The following is a 20,050-nucleotide window of genomic DNA, read 5'->3' as shown; positions in this document are numbered from 1 at the left end:
GTTATTATTATTATTGTTGTTGTTGTTATTGTTGTTGTTGTTTTTATTATTGTTGTTATTATTGTTATTATTATTATTGTTTTATTGTTGTTGTTGTTATTGTTGTTATTATTATTGTTATTATTATTGTTGTTGTTTTATTATTGTTGTTATTATTGTTATTATTATTATTGTTGTTGTTGTTGTTATTATTATTGTTGTTGCTGTTGTTGTTGCTGTTGTTATTATTATTGTTGTTGTTGTTGTTGTTATTGTTGTTGTTATAATTATAATTATTATTATTATTATTATTATTATTATTATTATTATTATACCAATATTAAAAAGTTAGTTAGTTAGTTAGTTAGTTAGTTAGTTAGATAATAATGTGATTAAAAATTGTTTATATATTATTTACAGAGATATTGATGCCTTAAATTGTGTAGTTTAATTGTGATTTTAGTTATTTCACTGTTACACTGCAGGAGAAAACTCAAAGACATCGACTTTCTAACCGGCGTATTTCATTCTCAACCAGAGGAACCTGAACAACAATCCGTTTAATCTGGCCTGTGAGAGATTGTGTTTTGGATCTTTTCCAGCTACAGTATTACTTGAGGAAAGCTCCTGCAGGATACAGATGTCCTGCTGTAACAGCACCAGGGTTTAAGAGCAGACATAACAACATTCCTGGAAAAAAATCACAGAAATTCTAATGGTTTCCACGACAAATACCATCACAAACCACGAGCTAACCATTAAAAACATTACCATTACATCACTGATCCTTAATGGTATCCATTAGACATAACATACCACCATTAGAAGGCAACAAATTACCAGTAGTAGAGACCATTACAGTTTCCATTAAAACCAATACAATTCTCATTAGGAACATTAGAACCATTACAAATTCTATGAGTGTTTATATTGTTTTTTTTTCAGATGGGATGACGTAACGTGACATTTTTCAGTTGTAATAGGAACCCGAAATAAGATCCGAGCTCGGATTTCATTAATGGATCATCTCACGTTCATTTAAACTCCTGAATCATGAATTTGTAACTAAATTCACTGAAACATTTTGGAGGTTTACACACGTTTAGTGTAACTCTATCAGCAGGAGAGGAGAAATATCGGGTTCCTGTGTATATACACTTAGCAGCCATTTTAAAGGATACACTTAACAACTATATCACAACTACTGACAAAGACTGTAACCTATCCGTTGCTGTGCACAAAGTATTGGCACTCTTCCAACCCATCCATGTTTATATATATATATATATATATATTTGTGATATTGTTGATTCCTGTCTGATTCATCATTGCTGTTAGGCTATTGTTGTATTAATTTTAAGAAGTGTATAGTGCTTTAAACATAACTGAAGCAGAAACCATTCTCATCTTGGTTTATGTAATTTTTGTCCCACTGTACATTTAAGCACTGCCTGACGCATTTCCAGCTCTTAGGCTCAATTAAAAAAAATTGACAGATAGAGAAATTTCTGACGTCTGTAACGAACCTGAACATGTAAAAATCAGTATACACTTGAAGCGAATGTGGCAGTGAGGTCGAGGTCAGGCGCTGATGTTGATGTGAGGAGGCTTCAGTTCCAGTTCATCCCAAAGGTGTTCAGTGGGGTTGAGGACAGGACTCTGTACGGGACACTCGAGTTCTTCCACCTTCTTCCAACCTTCACACACCGCGTCTTCATGGAGATCGCTTTGTGCACAGGTGCACTGTCATGCTGGAACAGGTTTGGACCTATGAAGTTCCAGTGAAGGAAAGTTGTAATGCTACAGCACACAAAGACATTCGATACAACTGTGTGCTTTCAGTTCTGTGGTAACAGTTTGTGGAAGAACCACATATGGGTGTGATGGTCAGGGGTGCACATACTTTTGGCCATATAATGTATCTCTAGTGTACAGGTTCCCAAACCTGTTCCCCTGATATGTGAAGGACAGTGGGTTCTCCAGGACTGGAGTTGATGACGTATCAGAGATGCTAACGGCTAATCCAGCTTTTACTGCTTGGGAATGTCTTCAGGAGCACTTTTCAGTGCTAAAATGATAGAGAAAGAGAACATGTTGAACATGTCGACTGGTTTTTGAAAAATCTTGTTATTTAAGGTATATATTCCAGAATATTCGTAATAAAAACAAGATCTGTGTGAGTATTGTGTTCAGCTCAGGCGCACCAGCACAAATTCCTGAATCCCAGTGGAGTTATGTTTCCGCCTTCGGTCCTCCCTCTGTGCTCTGTTCTGCCCTTTAAAAATTCCATGCATGAGAGAGAGTGAGAGAGACAGAGAGAGAGACTGAGAGAGAGAGGGAGGGAGAGAGAGAGAGACTGTGAGAGAGAGAGACTGAGAGAGAGAGAGAGACAGAGAGAGAGAGAGGGAGGGAGGAGAGAGAGACTGAGAGAGTGAGAGAGACTGTGAGAGAGAGAGACTGAGAGAGAGAGAGAGGGAGGGAGGAGAGAGAGGGTGAGAGGTTGAGAGAGAGAGAGGAGAGAGAGAGAGAGACGGTGGGTGGAGCGGCGCCTCACACTGTAATTTAATGAATGGACCTGGAAGTATATGGCAGAAACTCCCGATAGACGAGCTGCGTTCACAAAACAGTAAGAAATCTCGTTTGACGTTGTTTTAAAAGCCCTAACATCACTTCATAACCTCACGTGGACTTCTGTTAAACCTCCCAGAGGGATCTACAGTGTGTGAAAGTGAATGGATTTAAAGGAAAAAACTGTGGCTCTGGCCAGGCTGCTGCATAAAGACTGCACCCAGTTACTGGAGTTATACGTAAGTTCCACTTTTAAACACACGTTTATTCCTGAATTACACAGAAGGAACACTGGAAATGAGTGTGTGAAGACGTGTGCGTCTGCACAAGTCATTTTACACACACACACTTCTCATAGACACACTGTAAGAGTTAGAGAGTCAGCACTGTTTACGGCTGCACGATATATGGGTTATTAACTGACCATACTTTCGAGACTGATATCACAGAATGTAAAGTTGGAACAGTCTACGGTTAGGTATCATTATGCCTTGTGAGTGGTTGGTGTCTTTTATTAATTCATTTTTACAATAGTAAATAAATGTAATGAGAATGCAGAATAACAGTTTAAAGAAGATCCGTATTTGATGATATAGCAGGGATGTAAATGAATATGAGTACGTTATTCAGAAGAAATGGATAATATATGTGTTCTACGCAGATACAAGTCTGAGGGGAAGTTTTATTTGAGGGCTTGGCAGAAATTCTCAGATATGAAGCAAAGATGAAGCTCGTTATCATGAATTTACAGCATTCACTCATCCACAGTAACTGCCTGGTCATGGTTCACGGGGGCTTAAATTAGATTTACGTTTACATTTATGGCATTTGGCAGATGTCCTTACACGGAGCGACTTGCATTTATCTCATTATTTATACGACTGAGCAGTCGAGAGTTAAGGGCCTTGCTCAGGGGCCCGGCAGTGGCAGGTTGGTGCTGCTGGGATTTGAATTCCCAACTATCTAATCAGTAGTCCAATGTCTTAATTACTGAGCTACCACTGAGCCTAAATGAGACTGCTAGTTTGTTTACATTTTAGGAAATAGAACCAACTAGCCAAGTGTGAGCTCATGCATGTGGAAAAGGGTGGATATCTCTCAGGGTGTTACCACAGCCCAGTCTCAGAGGAAGCCTGTGTTAGCCTTCACCCTCCCTGCTTGGTAGCTGTCGCAGATGGGGAGAGCTGCCTGCTGGGTGGGAATTGGTAGGCGACAGAATTCACACACCATGCTGACACTGCTGACATTTCTACATCTGAGCTTTTCTCCCAGTCTTATTCAGTGTTTAGGCCACGCCCAATTCAGGTTTAAATCCGAATGCAGATACAAATACACCCGTATCATATATATATATATATATATATATATATATATATATATATATATATATATATATATATATATATATATATGAATATTGTTAGTCATAGTTACTTTTATTTACAACCAAACAATCGAAAGCAAGCCAAGGTTGATGGTTCTGCATGGACGTAGCCGCAATCCTTAAAGAATATTGTTCGTACAGATGTAGCTGGAACCGCTTCACAGTGTGAGATCACAAGTTTCTAATTTGTGTTAATGACAGTATAGAGTGTTGAAACGTAGACTGCTATATGCAAAAACCTCCATTCCAGGATCAGATGTCATGATTTGTTCTTGAATGATTCCAGAACAGCTTTTTTTTTTTTTAGCTCACTTGAGATGCTATGCTAGCAGATTTTTTTTCCTTGATGAGAGCTGTGCATTGCACATACTATACGTATTATCGATTAACAACTGACCTACAGAGCTTTGCTATAACTGTGAGACTTTGCAGTAGCAACTGTCAAATGTAAACCTCACTCCCCCCCCCCCCCCCCCCCCCCCCCCCTTCTTTCTTTTTATTTCTTTTACTCATAACGTTGCGAGCCAAATCATCTTGCTAGCGTACAGTAATGTTTGCTGACCTGGTTAGGCTACAAGAATTAGATGGCTATCAATAAACACATAATGTTAGTTCAATTTTAAGCTGTAGTATTGCATCTACGTTTACGTTTATTCGCTTAGCAGACGCTTTTATCCAAAGCGACTTACCAATGAGAAAGATACAAGCAAAGCGATATATCAAGCAGAGAACAATACAAGCAGTGCTACCGTACAAGATCCGTTAATGGAGTTCCAGTATTGCGTATCATGACTCATTAATAACACACGACGGGCATGATTAGCATTATCTTCTCACTCTTTCCTGCAAAAACATTCTAGATCCTTCAAATTGTAAGGGCATCTCCTGTGCACAGCCCACTTCAGGTCACCCCATAGCTTTGTAGCTGGATTCAGGTCTGGACTCTGGCTCGATCATTCAGACACACTGATCTTCTTTTGGTTAAGCCGTTCCTTTGTTGATTTGGATGTGTGCTTTGGCTCATTGTCATGTTGAAAGGGGAAATTCCTTTTCATCTTACCAACACACACCTGAATGTTTTGCACTAAAATCAGCTGGTATTTGTACCTATTCATGATTCCCTCCACCTTGATAAAAGCCCCAGTTCTGGCTGAAGAAAAGCAGCCCTAAAGCATGATGCTGCCACCACCACCATGCTTCACCCTGGCGATGTGCTTTATTTTGTACCAAACATACCTTTTGGAATTGGTCTCATCAGACCATAACACATTCTGCCACATGGTTTGTGGTGATTTAATTGGGCTTGGATGTTTTGTTTATTTTCGTGAGAAAGGGCTTCCGTCTAGACGCCCTGCCCCATAGCCCAGACATGTGAAGAATCTGAGAGATTGTCACATGCAGAGAGTAATCAGTACGTGCCAGATGTTCCTGCAACTCTTGTAATGTTGATGTAGGTCTCTTGGCAGCCTCCCTGGTAAGTTTTTGTCTTGTCTTTTGTAAGTTTTGGAGGGACGTCCTGTTCTTGATGATGTCACTGTTATGCCCCATTTTTCTAATTGTTGATGATGGCCTTCACGGTGTTCCATGGTACATCTAATGTTTTAACAATTCTGTACAGGTTTTGTAAGCTCTTTGCGGACCAGGTCTGGATGAAACCAAGATGTGAAGAAAATCTTACAGAAAAGGCCGATCTTACTTTGGGGTTATTCAGAATAATAAATGACAGCTGTATGATAATTACTTTTGAACATGAGAATGTTTGTGATTGGTTCATTCTGAACACATCCCCAATTGAAATAGTCAAACTGCGAAACAAAACATAACCACTTCAGAGTGTCTTATTTACCCACAAACTAATCTCTAGTGGTTAAGCATTAAGACGTTCACCTTTGGTCATATTAGGCGCTTGTTTGGACATTTGCATGAAAGGGATTTTATGTAACTGGACCTTTTAAGTGGGAATTTGAGCAGAATTCCCCTGCAAATAAAAAGAATGAAATGATCAAATAACAGAAATTAAAACTGTAAAGGATATCGTGATGTCGTGAGACATATCACCGCGTGTAGCAGTCGTACTCAGGGGGAAAGTTGTTGCGCAGGAGGAATTAATGAATAAATGGTGTGCGCTGGATGGAGACAGGGAACGCAGTAAACACGAGGAAAATAAGGAGCTTCTTTCTGCACATCATCTCTCCACAACCCACTCGATCTTTGGCTCTCATAATCATCCAGTTCTGCTGCAGAAGGCCAGAGTTGCTGTAATCAAATATATTTACAGGTTACGTGCCAAAAGACTTATCAAACCACTCCCCCTTTTCCTTTTACCCAAATGCCAAAGTGTCAGGGTTACACAGAATAGGAGCCTGGAGCGTAGGAGCAGTTGGAATTACAAGAATGTGACTGTGGAAAAAAGGTATTCACACACACACACACACACACACACACACGCACACACACACACACACACACACACACACACACACATTTTATACTCTAGTCAGGACATGAAGAATAAAGTAGAACATCTCTTTTTGTTTTCTCTCTCATGGTGTAATGTCCACTCTTCTAAAGTGCAGTGTGCATTCAGCAGTGTATTCTACTTAAAACGTGCGTGCGTGTGTGTGTGTGTGTGTGTGTGTAACCAGGCCCCTGATCAAGAGGCTCTAAATTCTTAATCAGTGATTTATCTCATGCCACACTTCCTGGTTTTCCATAATCACCCTGGACCGAGCGGTGTGTATTGCTCGGAAACTGCTTACTCATGCCTCTTAAAGTGGAAGTAAGCAGGATTTTTTCTTTAAGAAGATTCTGGGAACTTGGGGAGTGTGTAGAATGCTCAGCGTGCTGCATTCTGAACAAATTGAAGCTCCTTAAAGGTAAAATCCACATCCACCTTGAACAATTTGCATATTAATCTACGTATATAATTAACATGAAATTTCCCAAATATATTTTATTTCAAAATAATATTTTTTTAGTTTGGACATAATGGAATAATTGTAAGTTGCTCTGGATAAGGGCGTCTGCCAAATGCCAGAAATGTAAACATTACCCACAGTGCTATGCGACTACCTGCTGGTTGCAGTGCAGTGGGATTTATCCCTCGCTTCATTTCCACTATCCACGTCATTATGCAGCGTGACTTACAGAAGTGCTTTGAAGTCTCTATACTGGTTCACTAGGTCACGGACACAAATACCATCAGTCTAAAAACTCTATTGGGAGGTAATATAGTAAGAGAAACACAGACAACACAACTTTACATTTAAAAAATGTGCTAATTTAAGTAGTTTGGGAAGAGGGAGGTCTTTAGACTTCATTTGAACGCCGGCAGTGACTCAGCTGTTCGGAGATCTAGGGGAAGTTCATTCCACCACCTAAGTGCCAGAACAGAGAAGAGTCTTGATTCATACCTTCCTTGTGCCCTGAGAGATGGTGGGACCAGTCTAGCGGTGCTAGAGGATTGGAGGGAACGTAGTGCAGTGCAGGGTGTGATAAGTGATTTGAGGTAAGTGGGTGCTGGTCCATTTTCGGTTTTGTAGGCAAGCATCAGAGTTTTAAGTCTGATGCGGGCAGCTACAGGAAGCCAGTGCAGGGAGCATAGCAATGGGGTGGTCTGCAAGAACTTAGGAAGGTTGAAAACAAGTCGAGCAGCTGCATTCTGGATCAGTTACAGAGATCGAATGGCGCTCAGAGGCAGACCTGCCAGGAGTGAGTTGCAGTAATCCAGTTCCGAAATGACAAGAGGTGGAACCAGCACCTGAGTGGCCTGTATGGATAGAAATGGACAAATCCTTCTGATGTTGTAAAGGAGAAATCGACATGAGCATGTCAGATTAGCAATGTGAGAAGAAAAGGACAGCTGATTGTCCATGGTTACCCCAAGGTTCTGTGCAGTAGCCGAAGGTGGGATCAGAGAGTTGTCCAGGGATATCACAAGATCCTGACATGGTGATGAATCACCTGGGATGAACAGCAGTTCAGTTTTGCTGTGATTAAAGTTTCAGGTGATGCGCTGCCATACATGATGAGATCTGAGCAGAAACAAGAGGATCTGAGGGAGGGAATGAGAGGATGAGTTGACTGTCAGCTGCATAGCAGTGGTGTGAAAACCCATGTGAGGATATGACCTCACTAAGAGATTGAGTATAGAGGGAGAACAGAAGAGGACCAAGTACTGAGCCTTGTGGGACACCAGTGGAGAGTCTGCGGGGAACAGGTGTGGATCCCTTCGATTTCACCTGGTATTAATGAACTTCCAGGTAGGAAGCAACCACTGCCATGCTGCACCATGAATTCTGAGACTCATGCGTGTGGACAAGAGAGTCTTGTGGTTGACTGTGTCAAACGCTTCTGAAAGGTCAAAGAGGATGAGGACTGATAACAGCTTGGCTGATCTAGCAGCATGTAGCTTCTCAGTGACAGCCAAAAGGGCAGTCTCTGTGGAATGTGCCGCATTGAAGCCGGACTGGTTAGGATCATGGAGGTTGTTCTGTGAGAGATAGAGAGACAGTTGATTGTAGACAGTGCTTTCGAGGATTTTAGAAAGAAAAGAGAGTAGTGATACTGGTCGGTAGTTGCTGATGTCAGAGGGATCCAGAGTGGGTTTCTTCAGGATGGGAATAATCCTTGCTCTCTTGAATGCAGTTGGTACATGACCAGATGATATGGAGCCATTGGTGATAGTCGTGATAAGTGGAGAAGCTCTTGTGAGATGGTCTAGAGCACTGTGGAAGGGATTGGATCCAATGGGCAGGTGGTAGGATTGCAGGACAAGATGACCTGCAGGATCTCTTCTGATGATAGATTTGAAAAATGTGCCAGTGAAGGAGAAGAGGAATCCTCAATGGGTAGTGTAGGAGAGGGGGTAGAAGTGAAGGTCTGGCAGATCTTCCCATCATAAAAGCTGGCAAAGTCTTCAGCAGTCAGGGAGGACGGCGCAGGATGAGCCAGTGGGTTGAGTAGTGAAGAAAAGATGTTGTGGAGCTTGTGAGGGTCTTGTGCAGAAGTTTCCAGCTTTTCCTTGTAGAAGACAGTCTTAGCAGAAGTCACTTCAGATGAGAATTTGGACATGAGTGCGCGATAAGTATTGATAGCTGTTTTTAGGAAGTATAGGGAGAGTGAGGGTGAAAGATACCAAATGGTGATCTGAGGTATGGAGTGGGGTAGCATTGATGTCTGTAGCTGGAGAGGGGTGGCTGAAGACCAGGTCCAGGACATTTCCTCCCTTTTGTGTGGGGAGAAGGAATGCAGAAGAGGGATAAGGCAAGAGGAGCTTGTCAGAGGGGAGGCTGAAGTCTCCAAGGACTGTAAGAGACGTGCTGTCGGTATGGAAAAGACTGAGGAGCATGTCCATGTCTTCAGGAAAGTCTCCTAGGTGACCAGGAGATGATAGATGACCATGATGAGAAGGTTGATCAGGGAGGTAACTGTAACTGCTTGGAATTTGTAGGATGAGATGTTAAGATGAGACAGGGAGAGAGGTGTCAAGCAGCATCTCCGAGACAACAGCAGACCTTTACCACCACCCCTGCCAGTTTCTTGTGGTGTGAGGGAAAGCATAAAGAGAGGATAGAACAGCCGGTGTAGCTGAGTTTTGGGGAGATATCCAGGTCTCAGCTAGTGCCAGAAAGTCAAGAGAGTAATGGGAAGCTAAAGCTGAGATGAAATCAGCTTTCTTTACAGTAGACTGGCAATTCCAGAGTCCACCTACCACTGCTGTCTGAGACTGAGACAACAGGGAGAGTAGATGAGGTTACTGGTAATTCGGCCTGTGGTTTGTGGATGAGAGGAGATAACAGAGATAGGCTTGAGGCACACGTCTGCAGCCTGGTCAGGAATGAAGTTAGTGAAGATAGGGCTGAGAGGGAACTGGTAACACTTAACTGAACAAGAAGAAAAAACACATCTAAACTTGATCCTTTATCTAAATTTATGCTTCTAGTGTCTGTAGCGGATAACTTTCAATACATCTTAGAGAGCCCTGCCCACAATTCACACCTTAAGGGACACTGAAATTACTCTTGATTAACCACCTGAGAGAACTAATGAGCATAGACTAAAACACTTCCAAGCAACATTACAGAATCCACAATGCCATACAATACAGCAATTCTATTGGCAAGAATCTAGATCCAACTGAGTCAAGTAGATCGTACACAGAAGTCAGAATCCTACCTTACCAGTAGAGAATAAATTCAAACGAGAACAACTTAAAGCACACAACCTTCAACTGTCCAGTGTGGGTGAGTCTGTGCCCATGATAGCCTCAGATTCGTGTTCTTGGCTGAAAGAATAGAGCCTGACGTGGTCTTCTGATGTTGTAGCTTATCCACATCAGGATTTGATGTTTTGCGTATGCTGAGATGCTTTTCTGCTCACCATGGATGTAAAGAGTGATTATATTAGTTACTATATTTCTTCCTGGCGGCTCAGACCAGTCTGGTGTTTCCACCCACGGAACTGTCGCTCACTCAGTGTTTTTTGTCTTTCGCACCATTCTGTGTAAACTCTAGAGACTGTTGTGTGTGAAAATCCCAGGAGATCAGGACTTTCTGAAATACTCAAACCGACCCATCTGGCACCAACATCCATGCCACAGTCAAAGTCACACTTTAGGGATCAGACTTTTTCCCTATTCTGATGTTTGTTGTGAACACTAACTGAAGCTCTTGACCTGTATCTGCAGGATTTTATGCGTTGTGCTGCTGCAACATAATGTAAAGTGACTTGGGATGGAGTTTTCCTTTAAGGTGACAGCCAGCGACATGGTATAATAATCCAATGTCATGTAGGGCAGTTTTAGAGCTTTAGAACCTATCATCAGAGGTTACATCAAGTTTCTTGACAGTAGCGTTTGGTTGGAATAATCAGCAAACAAAAATATGGTAAGAAGTATGACTGGCTGAAACGATGAGCATTAGTGTGCATCATCTGCCTAGAAATGAACGGCATCATGTTTGCAAATTCAATGGGTATCCAAGAAACTGGATGCCAAGGGAGATTAATACGGGACGTAGAACAGAACCTGGTGGGATGCCATGTTATACTTTTTTTGCTCTGATGCTCTCCATCAGTGCTAACTGGTATCACTCTTTGAAGTAACATCTAAACCAGGCAAATACTGTCTGTATTTCTGTGCTTTCAATCCATCCTACACAACAGAACCAAAACAGAATCATAATCACAACCTGAGGTGAGCAGCAGATCACTGAGCACTTTACCCAGCACTGATTTTATACTCGTGATGAGATCGGGCTGAATGACATCACTTTTATTAGTGTTTAGACAAGAAGACAGTTGTTTCTTGAGAACTGTCTAAAGATTCTTTGATTTGTCATGACATGTTGGAGATTGGACAGTATTCATAGAGATGGTTTCTTAAGGAGTGGCTTAACAACAGCTCCCCTTTAAAAACCTCAGTTGAGTGACAGATTTATGATGTTCACCAGTCGCTCCTTAATCACTGATCATACTTTTAAAATGAACATACTGTTAGTGGTGTTGAGTCATGGAAACGAGTGGATGGTGTAGAGGACACCACCAAGGACAGAACCCCAGGGCCCTAGAGACATATTGTATGCCTCAAATGATATATGACTGTGGGAATGAGGATCCTCCAAAAAATAGTACACTGACAAACATATGGAACATATGGCTCTGAGGACACAGAACCTGGTGATATAGGGTTCCTGGAAAGTATTACCTTTTGATGATAGGACCCTTGATGACAGGGCACTGGGAGAATCGAACCCTGGGAATGTAACACCCCATGTACATAGGGCTATTCTCCTGAAAATTCCAATGAAAATACTTTAGTCCCTGAAAATCTAATATCCCGAGATAGGATGATGGGAAAATAAAGTTCTGGCAACAAAGGGCCTTTTGCAGGGAACATTGAAACCTGGGAACATAGGAACCTGGTAAAGAAGAGCTCTGGAAACATGGGACTTTGGAAATTGTAGGTCACAAGGAACATAAAAACATGCGACCAAGGGTCCTGAGAACATAGTGCACTAGCAAGCATAGGGTCCTTGGAATACAGCGCCCATAAAACACTGGGATTATAAAAAAAAAAAACCTTGGATTATAAAACACTTGGATAAAGGCACTGGGACTATAAAACACAGGGTAAAGACAACAGGGTTAAAACACAGGGATTAAGACAGGGATTCTAAACACTGTGGTTAAGATACTGTGAATATAAAACACTGGGATTATAAAACACGGGGATAAAGGCACTGGGATTATAAAACACTGAGTAAAAACAATTGGGTTAAAACACAGGGATTATTAACAATTGGTTAAAATACTGGGATTTTGAATACTGGGGTTAAGATTCTGTGAATGTAAAAGACTGGGATTAAAAATCTGAATAATTTTATTTGCCATAAACCCTAGGATTAGGACAGGGGAATTATAAAACACTGAGACTATAAAACACTGAAATGAAAGGCATTGAGATTATAAAACAGAGATTATAAACACTGGGATTATAAAACACTGAGTAGAAAAAGAGAAAATTTAACCGAGATGAAATAAAACTCTGGGATTGGGTGAAACAGACCAAGGAAACGTGATGTAAATGTTATGCACACATAAGGACGTCTGGATTTACTGCATCAGTAGGACGATGGAAAAATGAACTACTGAACTAGTTCTGAACAGCAATTTGGCCGTTGTTCTCATCCACTCTGCTCTGTTCTTCCTCCTGTTCCAGACTAATCGGGAATCTTTGCCATCTAACTCTGTATCCGGGTCACAGTTGGTGTCCATCCCTCCGTTAACATCTCAACTTTCACCTCCTGAGAAAATCTGCTTCCTGCACGCGGCTCTCCGAGTGTGTCTCCGTCTGCTGGACAAGGCCATAACCCATGAGGACGCCCTCTTCCCCAACACACCTGAGGATGAGTACACAAAACAGAGAAAAACTGTCAGAGACCGACTAGACTACCTGGTGATGAGCACAGAGCGCCTCCTGGTGGGGGGAAAGAGGTGTGATGCTGAGGTACTTAGAGATTGATTTATGACATATTATATAATATATTTATTCATGTATGTTTAATATATCTTTATAGTAGAATACATATAAAAATGTGTAAATCATTTCATCAGGGTTTACTAATTAAATACATTTAGGTCCATTCATTTATTTGTTCTAAATGTTGCATTCAATTGGGTGTAAAATGCTCATTAATATATTTATAAAAATATATATATAACAAACAAATATATTGGATATCATTTATTGTTTCCTTTTGTTTTAAATATGCATTCATAAAACTATCACAAATATAAATACAGGAATAAAATAATAACCATCTGTAGATGCAAAAGGAAATAAAATCCTTTTAGCATGATGGTACAGATATTATTATTATTATTATTACATTTTCATGAGTCCAAAATCTCACTGTGCCCTCTTCAAAAACCTTGTAGCATGGAGCATTTTTGTATTGTTAAACAATACACTAACTCTTGTGACTGCTTTAAATCATTTCAGGATAATTATGTAATTCTATGAAGGATGAGGAAATGACATCATAGATGTTCTGAAACCAAAATACACTTAATTTAATTTGACATGTCCGATATTTAAACCGATTTCAGAAGTGTGTGTGTGTGTGTGTGTGTGTGTGTGTTAGGCAAAGGACTTGGTGGATGGTGGGACGTTTGTTCTGAAGAAGTGGATCCTCCAGGTTCTGCAGGATATTGCGTACTGGTCCAACAAGACAGCTGAAACTCTCCAGACCCTGCCTGCTCTCACAGATAAGAAACCACCAAGAACAAGAAGAGCAACTAGAAAGAAGGAGGCACGCAAACTACGCAAATAAACATCTATCGCATGTGTGTACTGAGAGAGAGAGAGAGAGAGAGAGAGAGAGAGAGAGAGAGAGAGAGAGAGAGAGAGGATTTTTTAAATTGAAACATATATAAACCACAACTGATTAAACCATCACTTTAGTAAAGTAACACAAAACTTCCACATGTACACAGCTACAGAATTAATAATAGTCATAGTTCAGGCAAAAAAAATTTTTTTTACCACAATGAGCCACAATGAGCTTTAATTTCGCTGGTTTGTCGCCCTCTACTGGACTAAATGCACTATAACATTACAAAAAAGAGCTTTTCAGCATTTTGTCTCATTTGGTAGTGTAAATCAGGAGGATATTGTATAATTTATTAACTTAAAGGGTATCTAAAATTTTATTTTAAATATCAGCAGTACTTATTTATTTAATATATTTGTTGTATGATGTGTTATACTAATACAATATAAATACTGTGTGTAAAATATCATGATCTAAATTTAAGTTTAAATCGCCTTTCCCCAAAATGACAAAATAGGCCCCAAAATTACAACATTTTATTTATCTTTTGGTCATATCTGAAGTGTTCATGTAGCTAACATGTCAAAAAGTCACGTTTAGGATGTTTCATGTTTCCTTGTCCGTGTATGATGGAAAATCCTTCGAATCTATGTTTTAAAAAAATAATAATTTTACTCACTGTTCAGACACCAGAACACTGTTGCTAGGCAACTGCTAAATATGGCCGCCACGCACAACCTAGCTAATCACTGCGGCTAGCGAGTTTCTCGCTGCAAAATCTTTTAAACAGATATTGTAAAGGTGCAGTGACTGTAGAAACCAGACAGAATGACCAGAAACATCAACATTTACCTCAGATGTGTTGATAAATTACTTAGAAAAGACTCCCTACGACTAGAATGACACTTTAATTCCACTTAGCATTGACCGCTAACACAACTCCCACAGGTTCAGCCATGTTGAAAAATATCAGTGTCAGTGACAATTAGCCCAGGGGTCGTGTAACTCTGCAATCGGGACTTGTCTTCACTTTTAAACAAATTTAAACCCTTAAAAAAATTAATTAATTAATTAATTAATCAGAACGCCACCATACTATTAAGGAACAATTCAGATCACAGTGTATTAAATAAATAAATAAATAAAAGTTAAATATATTATGTAAAGACAATAAATAAATAAGACAATGAAAGGGACATTTAATTTATGACATTTAAGTAGGAAATAATTGAATAATTAATATTTGAATCACTCATTAATAATTTAAATGATTACATGTTGTGCAAAGTATTAATTTAATTATTCCTTTAATTGTTTGTTTTTTAAATGATCAAAATATTTATTTCAGGGACATGGCTTTTAAATAGTCTGAAATATTAATTATGATAATGTGGTTGGCCTGTAATACTGGTATGAACTCCGTCACCTAAAGCGCCTGGTAAATAAAACATTTCAGGAAATGGGAACGAATCTGACTTTACTGGCCAGGAGCACGTGCAAGTCTGATTTATTTTCCTTAGATTTTGTGCTCCAATACTTGCAATGTGTGCAGTCTGCAACACCACAAGACCAGAAGTTTATCCTTCTAATATTAGCACCTTTTCAAATGTCAATATTGTGACTTTATTCCCTGCAACTCAAAATCTATGACTTTTGTTTATCAAGAGGTTACTAATTTGTTTTTTAAAATACTCTATTTTAATTTATTTTATTTAAACCAGTGACACCAAAACCCCGCAGTACTAACAAGCATGGGGTCACATAAAAGTTTTGCAGCATTCCACTCGGAAGTGGGACGTCAGAATTATGTCATTTTTGTAAGTTTGAGCTTCAAACTGAGGAAAAAACGCCTGTCACGGATGTTTGTCTTTTGTTAGCAACAAGCTAACCAGCTAACTGTGATGAGTGATGTCCTCAAGACAGTGGAATGTAGAGTCAGTGCTATAGATTTAACAAGCGAAAGTGTCTGTATGTTGATCGATCTAAAGATAATACTTGTGTGTGTGTGTGTGTGTATGTGTGTGTGTGTGTGTGTGTGTGTGTGTGTGTGTGTATATATATTGTATAACTCATTTAAAGGTAAAAAGCGTTACTTTCTTTTCTGAGAGCAGCCATGTTGATTTGACATTACTTGCTGAAGTTGGGGTTGAGGAGACCAACCCGTGTTTATGAGTAGGTATTCTGAGTAGAGAGGATGATTTGTTTGGTTTTTACCTATTCTGAGGTCTGAAATGCCAGGTTACGTGTTTTAGTCGCACGCTTCAACAGTGCTATGACCATGGCCGACACTGAACAAACACACACTCTTTTCTGTTTCATTTCAAGTAAATCAGATAATAAATGCTCTTTTTATTAGTTTGCATGTAAAGATGGTTATGTAGTGATTTAGTGATTTAGTGTACTACAGCTGTAGACGTTTAGTCAGACACCTTTGTTCACTGTTAAGAAACACATTCCTGTCCGTTATGTCCTGAAAGCAGAGTTAGTGGTATTTCCAAGCTTTTGGAATGTGTAAAAGTCTCAGATTAACACTACAGACCGGTCAAGTGCTGAGAGTGGATTTCACCAGACTAACGTCTGAACAAAATCAACACAAACTAAATTATTAAACACTAAAAGGTGTCTCAACCTACATTCACTCTAGCACGCAACAGACAAGTGTTCTTTCTGCGTACATTTTCTACGTACGTGTGACACAGACCTGCTGTTTCAGCAACAAAGCGATTTTCTCCACTCTATGCGAATTCGGTTTGATGCTGTAAAACCACAAATCTGAACTATTGTCTCAAATAATTCCTCCGAGCAATCCTACTGCGCTCGTGGTGCGGCGTGTCTTCAGTTTCCCGCTCACAAGTTTAGTTCCTATCTGCAATTAACTCCCGTTTAAATAGGGTTTCACCTTCTCCTGTCATAAACGACCTCTCGTTAAATGTATACCGAGAAATGATGAAGAAAAATCAAGCTTGGAAGGAAGTAGCAGAGATTGTTGGCATCTCTGCTGAAGGTATGTAGCTAGTACAGTTAGCTCGCTTTGCTAACCTAATTTGAGAGTGTAGCTAGTGCGAAGCCGAGGAAATAACATGCAAATCAAGCGAACAATTTTCACACTGATTAGAGCGCTATTTAAGTTGTATTGAACTAGTATGCTTTAGATGCTGTATCTAGCTACTACGGTTTCTTATCTATACGGAAAAAAAAGCTGGATAGGCCACGCCCACAAGCAACAACAGTAGCGATGAGAATCATTCTGCTTGTCTCTCGTCGCTTCCGCTCGTTTTTCCGCTTCTGTTTGCTAGCCAAGCTGGAAATGTTAGAACTTTTCAGAAGAACCATGTTCTCGCTCCTCTTCTCTTTGACAGTGAATGCGAATATTGTGTCCTGTGTGAAAAGCGCTTTCCGCTGACACTGCCTTAATCTGTTACATCTGCGCACCTTCGTTACTGTTTTATCTAAAGATACCGAGCAGAAATCCGAGGGATTTATCTAAAAGGCTGAGAGATCTCTATACGAATATATATATATATATATATATATATATATATATATATATATATAAACATTATACAATGTTAGAAATAGAGATTACTCACCTGTGACTACTGATATGATAATCTCTGTTATCTTTATTATTTTCCTCATTTTAGATTTCTCACAATATCACTAATCAGTTCATATGTAGGCATTAACCTTCCAGAGATGAATCAAATTCATACATCTGCCTTAGGAACAAAATTCAAGCATTAGCCTTTATCAGAATGTCTTTACGATGATGCAAAATGTAGCCTCAATGTTTGTGTGTCAAAATGTTTGTGTTTTTGTATATCTATTTTGTATCTTTTTATCTTTATATACATTTTTTCAATGTATATGTATATAAATAAGATGACCTTTAAAATGATACGGCTGCTTTTCACTTCCTTTAGAGTCTACTGTTTTGTTTAAAAGGTACAGTATGTAGAATTGACGGTGTTGAGAATGGGAAAAATGGCAGGAGAGATGCATGTAAATGTTCTACAGCAGCTCTACACTGCGCTCTGTCACGGAGTTTGACTGAATATTCTTTTACAGCTTGAGTGGTGTGATATCAGCAGTTAGTCAGTTACTGACCCAGGAGTGTTTCATTCCACTTATACCACAACAACTCGCCATGATTACACTTTTTTTTTTTTTTAAATTACAAAACATTTTATTTTTATCCGTTTAGATTTACATATTTGTAAATGGTCTGTTGCAAAGCACTGACACTGGAATCAGAATGTTAAATAAAAGTTTACTTATGAAAATATGAAATGTGTCGTTTATACATTTTTCTTTAATAAGAAAACTTTTGTTTAAAATTTAGTTTATTTTTTTTAAATCATTTAAAAATGATTGTCAGGACACATTAAGTGCATTCCAATTACAATTAGTTTTAGCTGTAACAAATGATAAATAAACATAATACGAGCGCATATATATATATATATATATATATACACATACATACATACATACATATATAATCAGTGCGCTCCACTAATATTGGCACCCTTGGTAAATATGAGCAAAGACGGCTGTGAAAAATTGTCTTTATTGTTTAAACTTTTGATCTTATGTTCAAAAAATTCACAAAAATACTCCGCTCTCATGGATATCAAACTATTACACAAACACAACACAGGTTTATAAAAATATATATATATATATTTGTTAAATATAGGTTTGCAACAAGTTTTGGCACCCCTATGAATTCATATGAGAAAAATATATTTTAAGTATATTATCACTGATATTTAAAAATTGTTTATTGCACCTGGGTGACTAGGAACAGGAAATTGTTCAACCATGACTTCCTGTTTCACAGGGGTATAAATATGAGGTAACTCACAGGCCAAATTCCCTTAGTCATTCATAACAATGAGTAAGAGCGAGGAATGTAGCTGTGATGTGCGGGAAAAGGTTGTTGAGCTTCACACAATGGGGCGTGTCTATAAGAAAATAGCACAAGCATTGAAAACGCCCGTTTCACCATCAGGACAATGATTAAGAAGTTCCAGTCGACTGGAAATGTTATGAATCGACCTGGAATTGGACGTGTGTCTGTATCGTCTCAACGCACTGTGAAGAGGACGGTTCGAGTGGATAAAACATCTCCAAGGATCACAGCTGGAGAACTGCAGATGTTAGTTGTGTCTTGGGGTCAGAAAGTCTCCAGAACTACAATCTGAAGTCACCGACATCACCACAAGCTGTTTGGAAGAGTTTGAAGAAAAAAGCCTCTACTCTCATCCAAAAACAAACTCGAGCGTCTTCAGTTTCCCAGACACTGCTGGAACTTCAAATGGTATCGGGTTCTACGGTCAGATGAAACCAGAATAGAGCTTTTTGGTAATAAACACAGAGGTGGTTTTGGTCACACAGAGAGGTAGCCGTATGGAAAAGTCCCTCATGCCCACGGTTAAATATGGAGGAGGATCTTTAATGTTTTGGGTCTGTTTTTCTGCAGAGGACCTGGACATTTTGTTAGGATACATGGCATCATGGACTATCAAATATCAACAGATATTAAATGAAAACCTGACTGTCTCTGCCAGAAAGATTCAAATGGGCCGTGGTTGGATCTTCCAGCAGGACAATGATCCAAAACATCATCAAAATCAACACAGAAATGGTTTACTGACCATAAAATCACGGTCCTGCGATGTCCATCCCAGTCCCCTGACCTGAACCCCATAGAACACCTGTGTGGTGAACTGAAGAGGAGAGTCCACCAGCGTGGACCTGAAATGTGAAGGATCTGGAGAGGTTCTGTATGGAGTTACGCTCTCAGATCCCTCGCCGTGTCTTCTCCAACCTCATCAGGCGTTATAGGAGAAGACTCAGAGCTGTTATCTCGGCAAAGGGAGCTAGCGCAAAGTATTGACTAAAAGGGTGCCAATAATTGTTGCACACCTATATTTAACAAATATTTTTTTTAGATAAACCTGTGTTGTGTTTGCAATTGTTTGATATCCATGAAAGCAGAATATTTTTTTTTTTCTATGAATTTTTTAAACAAAAGATCAAAAGGTTAAACAATAAAGACAATTTTTCACAGCCTTCACTCCTTATATTTACCAAGGGTGCCAATATTAGTGTAGAGTGCTGTATTCCAGTGATTTGTGCTACTGTCAGAGCTGCTGTTATGTAAGGAATAATATATGTCGACGCATCCCGTTATAGGAAAATAATCAAGGGGTGATGCAATATGGCATGACGCCGAGTTAAAGTTACCTCCCCGGTGTTGATTATTTTCCTCTGACTGCGC

At 39.4% G+C, this 20,050-nt stretch overlaps 1 protein-coding gene and 1 long non-coding RNA gene across 3 annotated transcripts; one reads left to right on the top strand and one right to left on the bottom strand.

The window, feature by feature from the left end:
• Positions 1-683: 683 nt before the first annotated feature.
• Positions 684-2,316, bottom strand: LOC124627097 (uncharacterized). The gene is made up of 2 exons (XR_008396358.1): positions 2,184-2,316; positions 684-2,047 (listed from the first exon to the last, which is right to left on the bottom strand). It is a non-coding gene; the product is annotated as an uncharacterized LOC124627097 (long non-coding RNA).
• A 152-nt stretch (positions 2,317-2,468) lies between these two features.
• Positions 2,469-18,047, top strand: cntf (ciliary neurotrophic factor). Of its 2 annotated transcripts, XM_047153411.2 has the most exons (4): positions 2,469-2,605; positions 2,687-2,786; positions 12,651-12,938; positions 13,576-18,047. In XM_047153411.2, the coding sequence occupies exons 2-4, from the start codon at positions 2,712-2,714 to the stop codon at positions 13,762-13,764; spliced, it is 552 nt and encodes a 183-aa protein (XP_047009367.1). In that variant the 5' UTR covers positions 2,469-2,605; positions 2,687-2,711; the 3' UTR covers positions 13,765-18,047. The 2 variants fall into 2 exon arrangements, with proteins under 2 accessions (XP_047009367.1, XP_047009360.1); XM_047153404.2 differs by having other exon boundaries at positions 2,527-2,786.
• Positions 18,048-20,050: the final 2,003 nt, after the last annotated feature.

This window comes from Ictalurus punctatus, chromosome 3 (genome assembly GCF_001660625.3).
Source record: "Ictalurus punctatus breed USDA103 chromosome 3, Coco_2.0, whole genome shotgun sequence".
Classification (NCBI taxonomy): domain Eukaryota; kingdom Metazoa; phylum Chordata; class Actinopteri; order Siluriformes; family Ictaluridae; genus Ictalurus; species Ictalurus punctatus.
Note: the sequence above shows the minus strand (reverse complement) of the source record. Positions and strands in the feature narration are given on the sequence as shown.

Bases quoted from the DNA above. Each gene is read 5' to 3' on its own strand.
- cntf (XM_047153411.2), top strand. From the start codon at position 2,712: ATGGATTTAAAGGAAAAAACTGTGGCTCTGGCCAGGCTGCTGCATAAA. The intron at 2,787-12,650 runs GTAAGTTCCACT...CTCCTGTTCCAG, and splicing joins CCCAGTTACTGGAGTTATAC to ACTAATCGGGAATCTTTGCC. The intron at 12,939-13,575 runs GTACTTAGAGAT...TGTGTGTGTTAG, and splicing joins GAAAGAGGTGTGATGCTGAG to GCAAAGGACTTGGTGGATGG.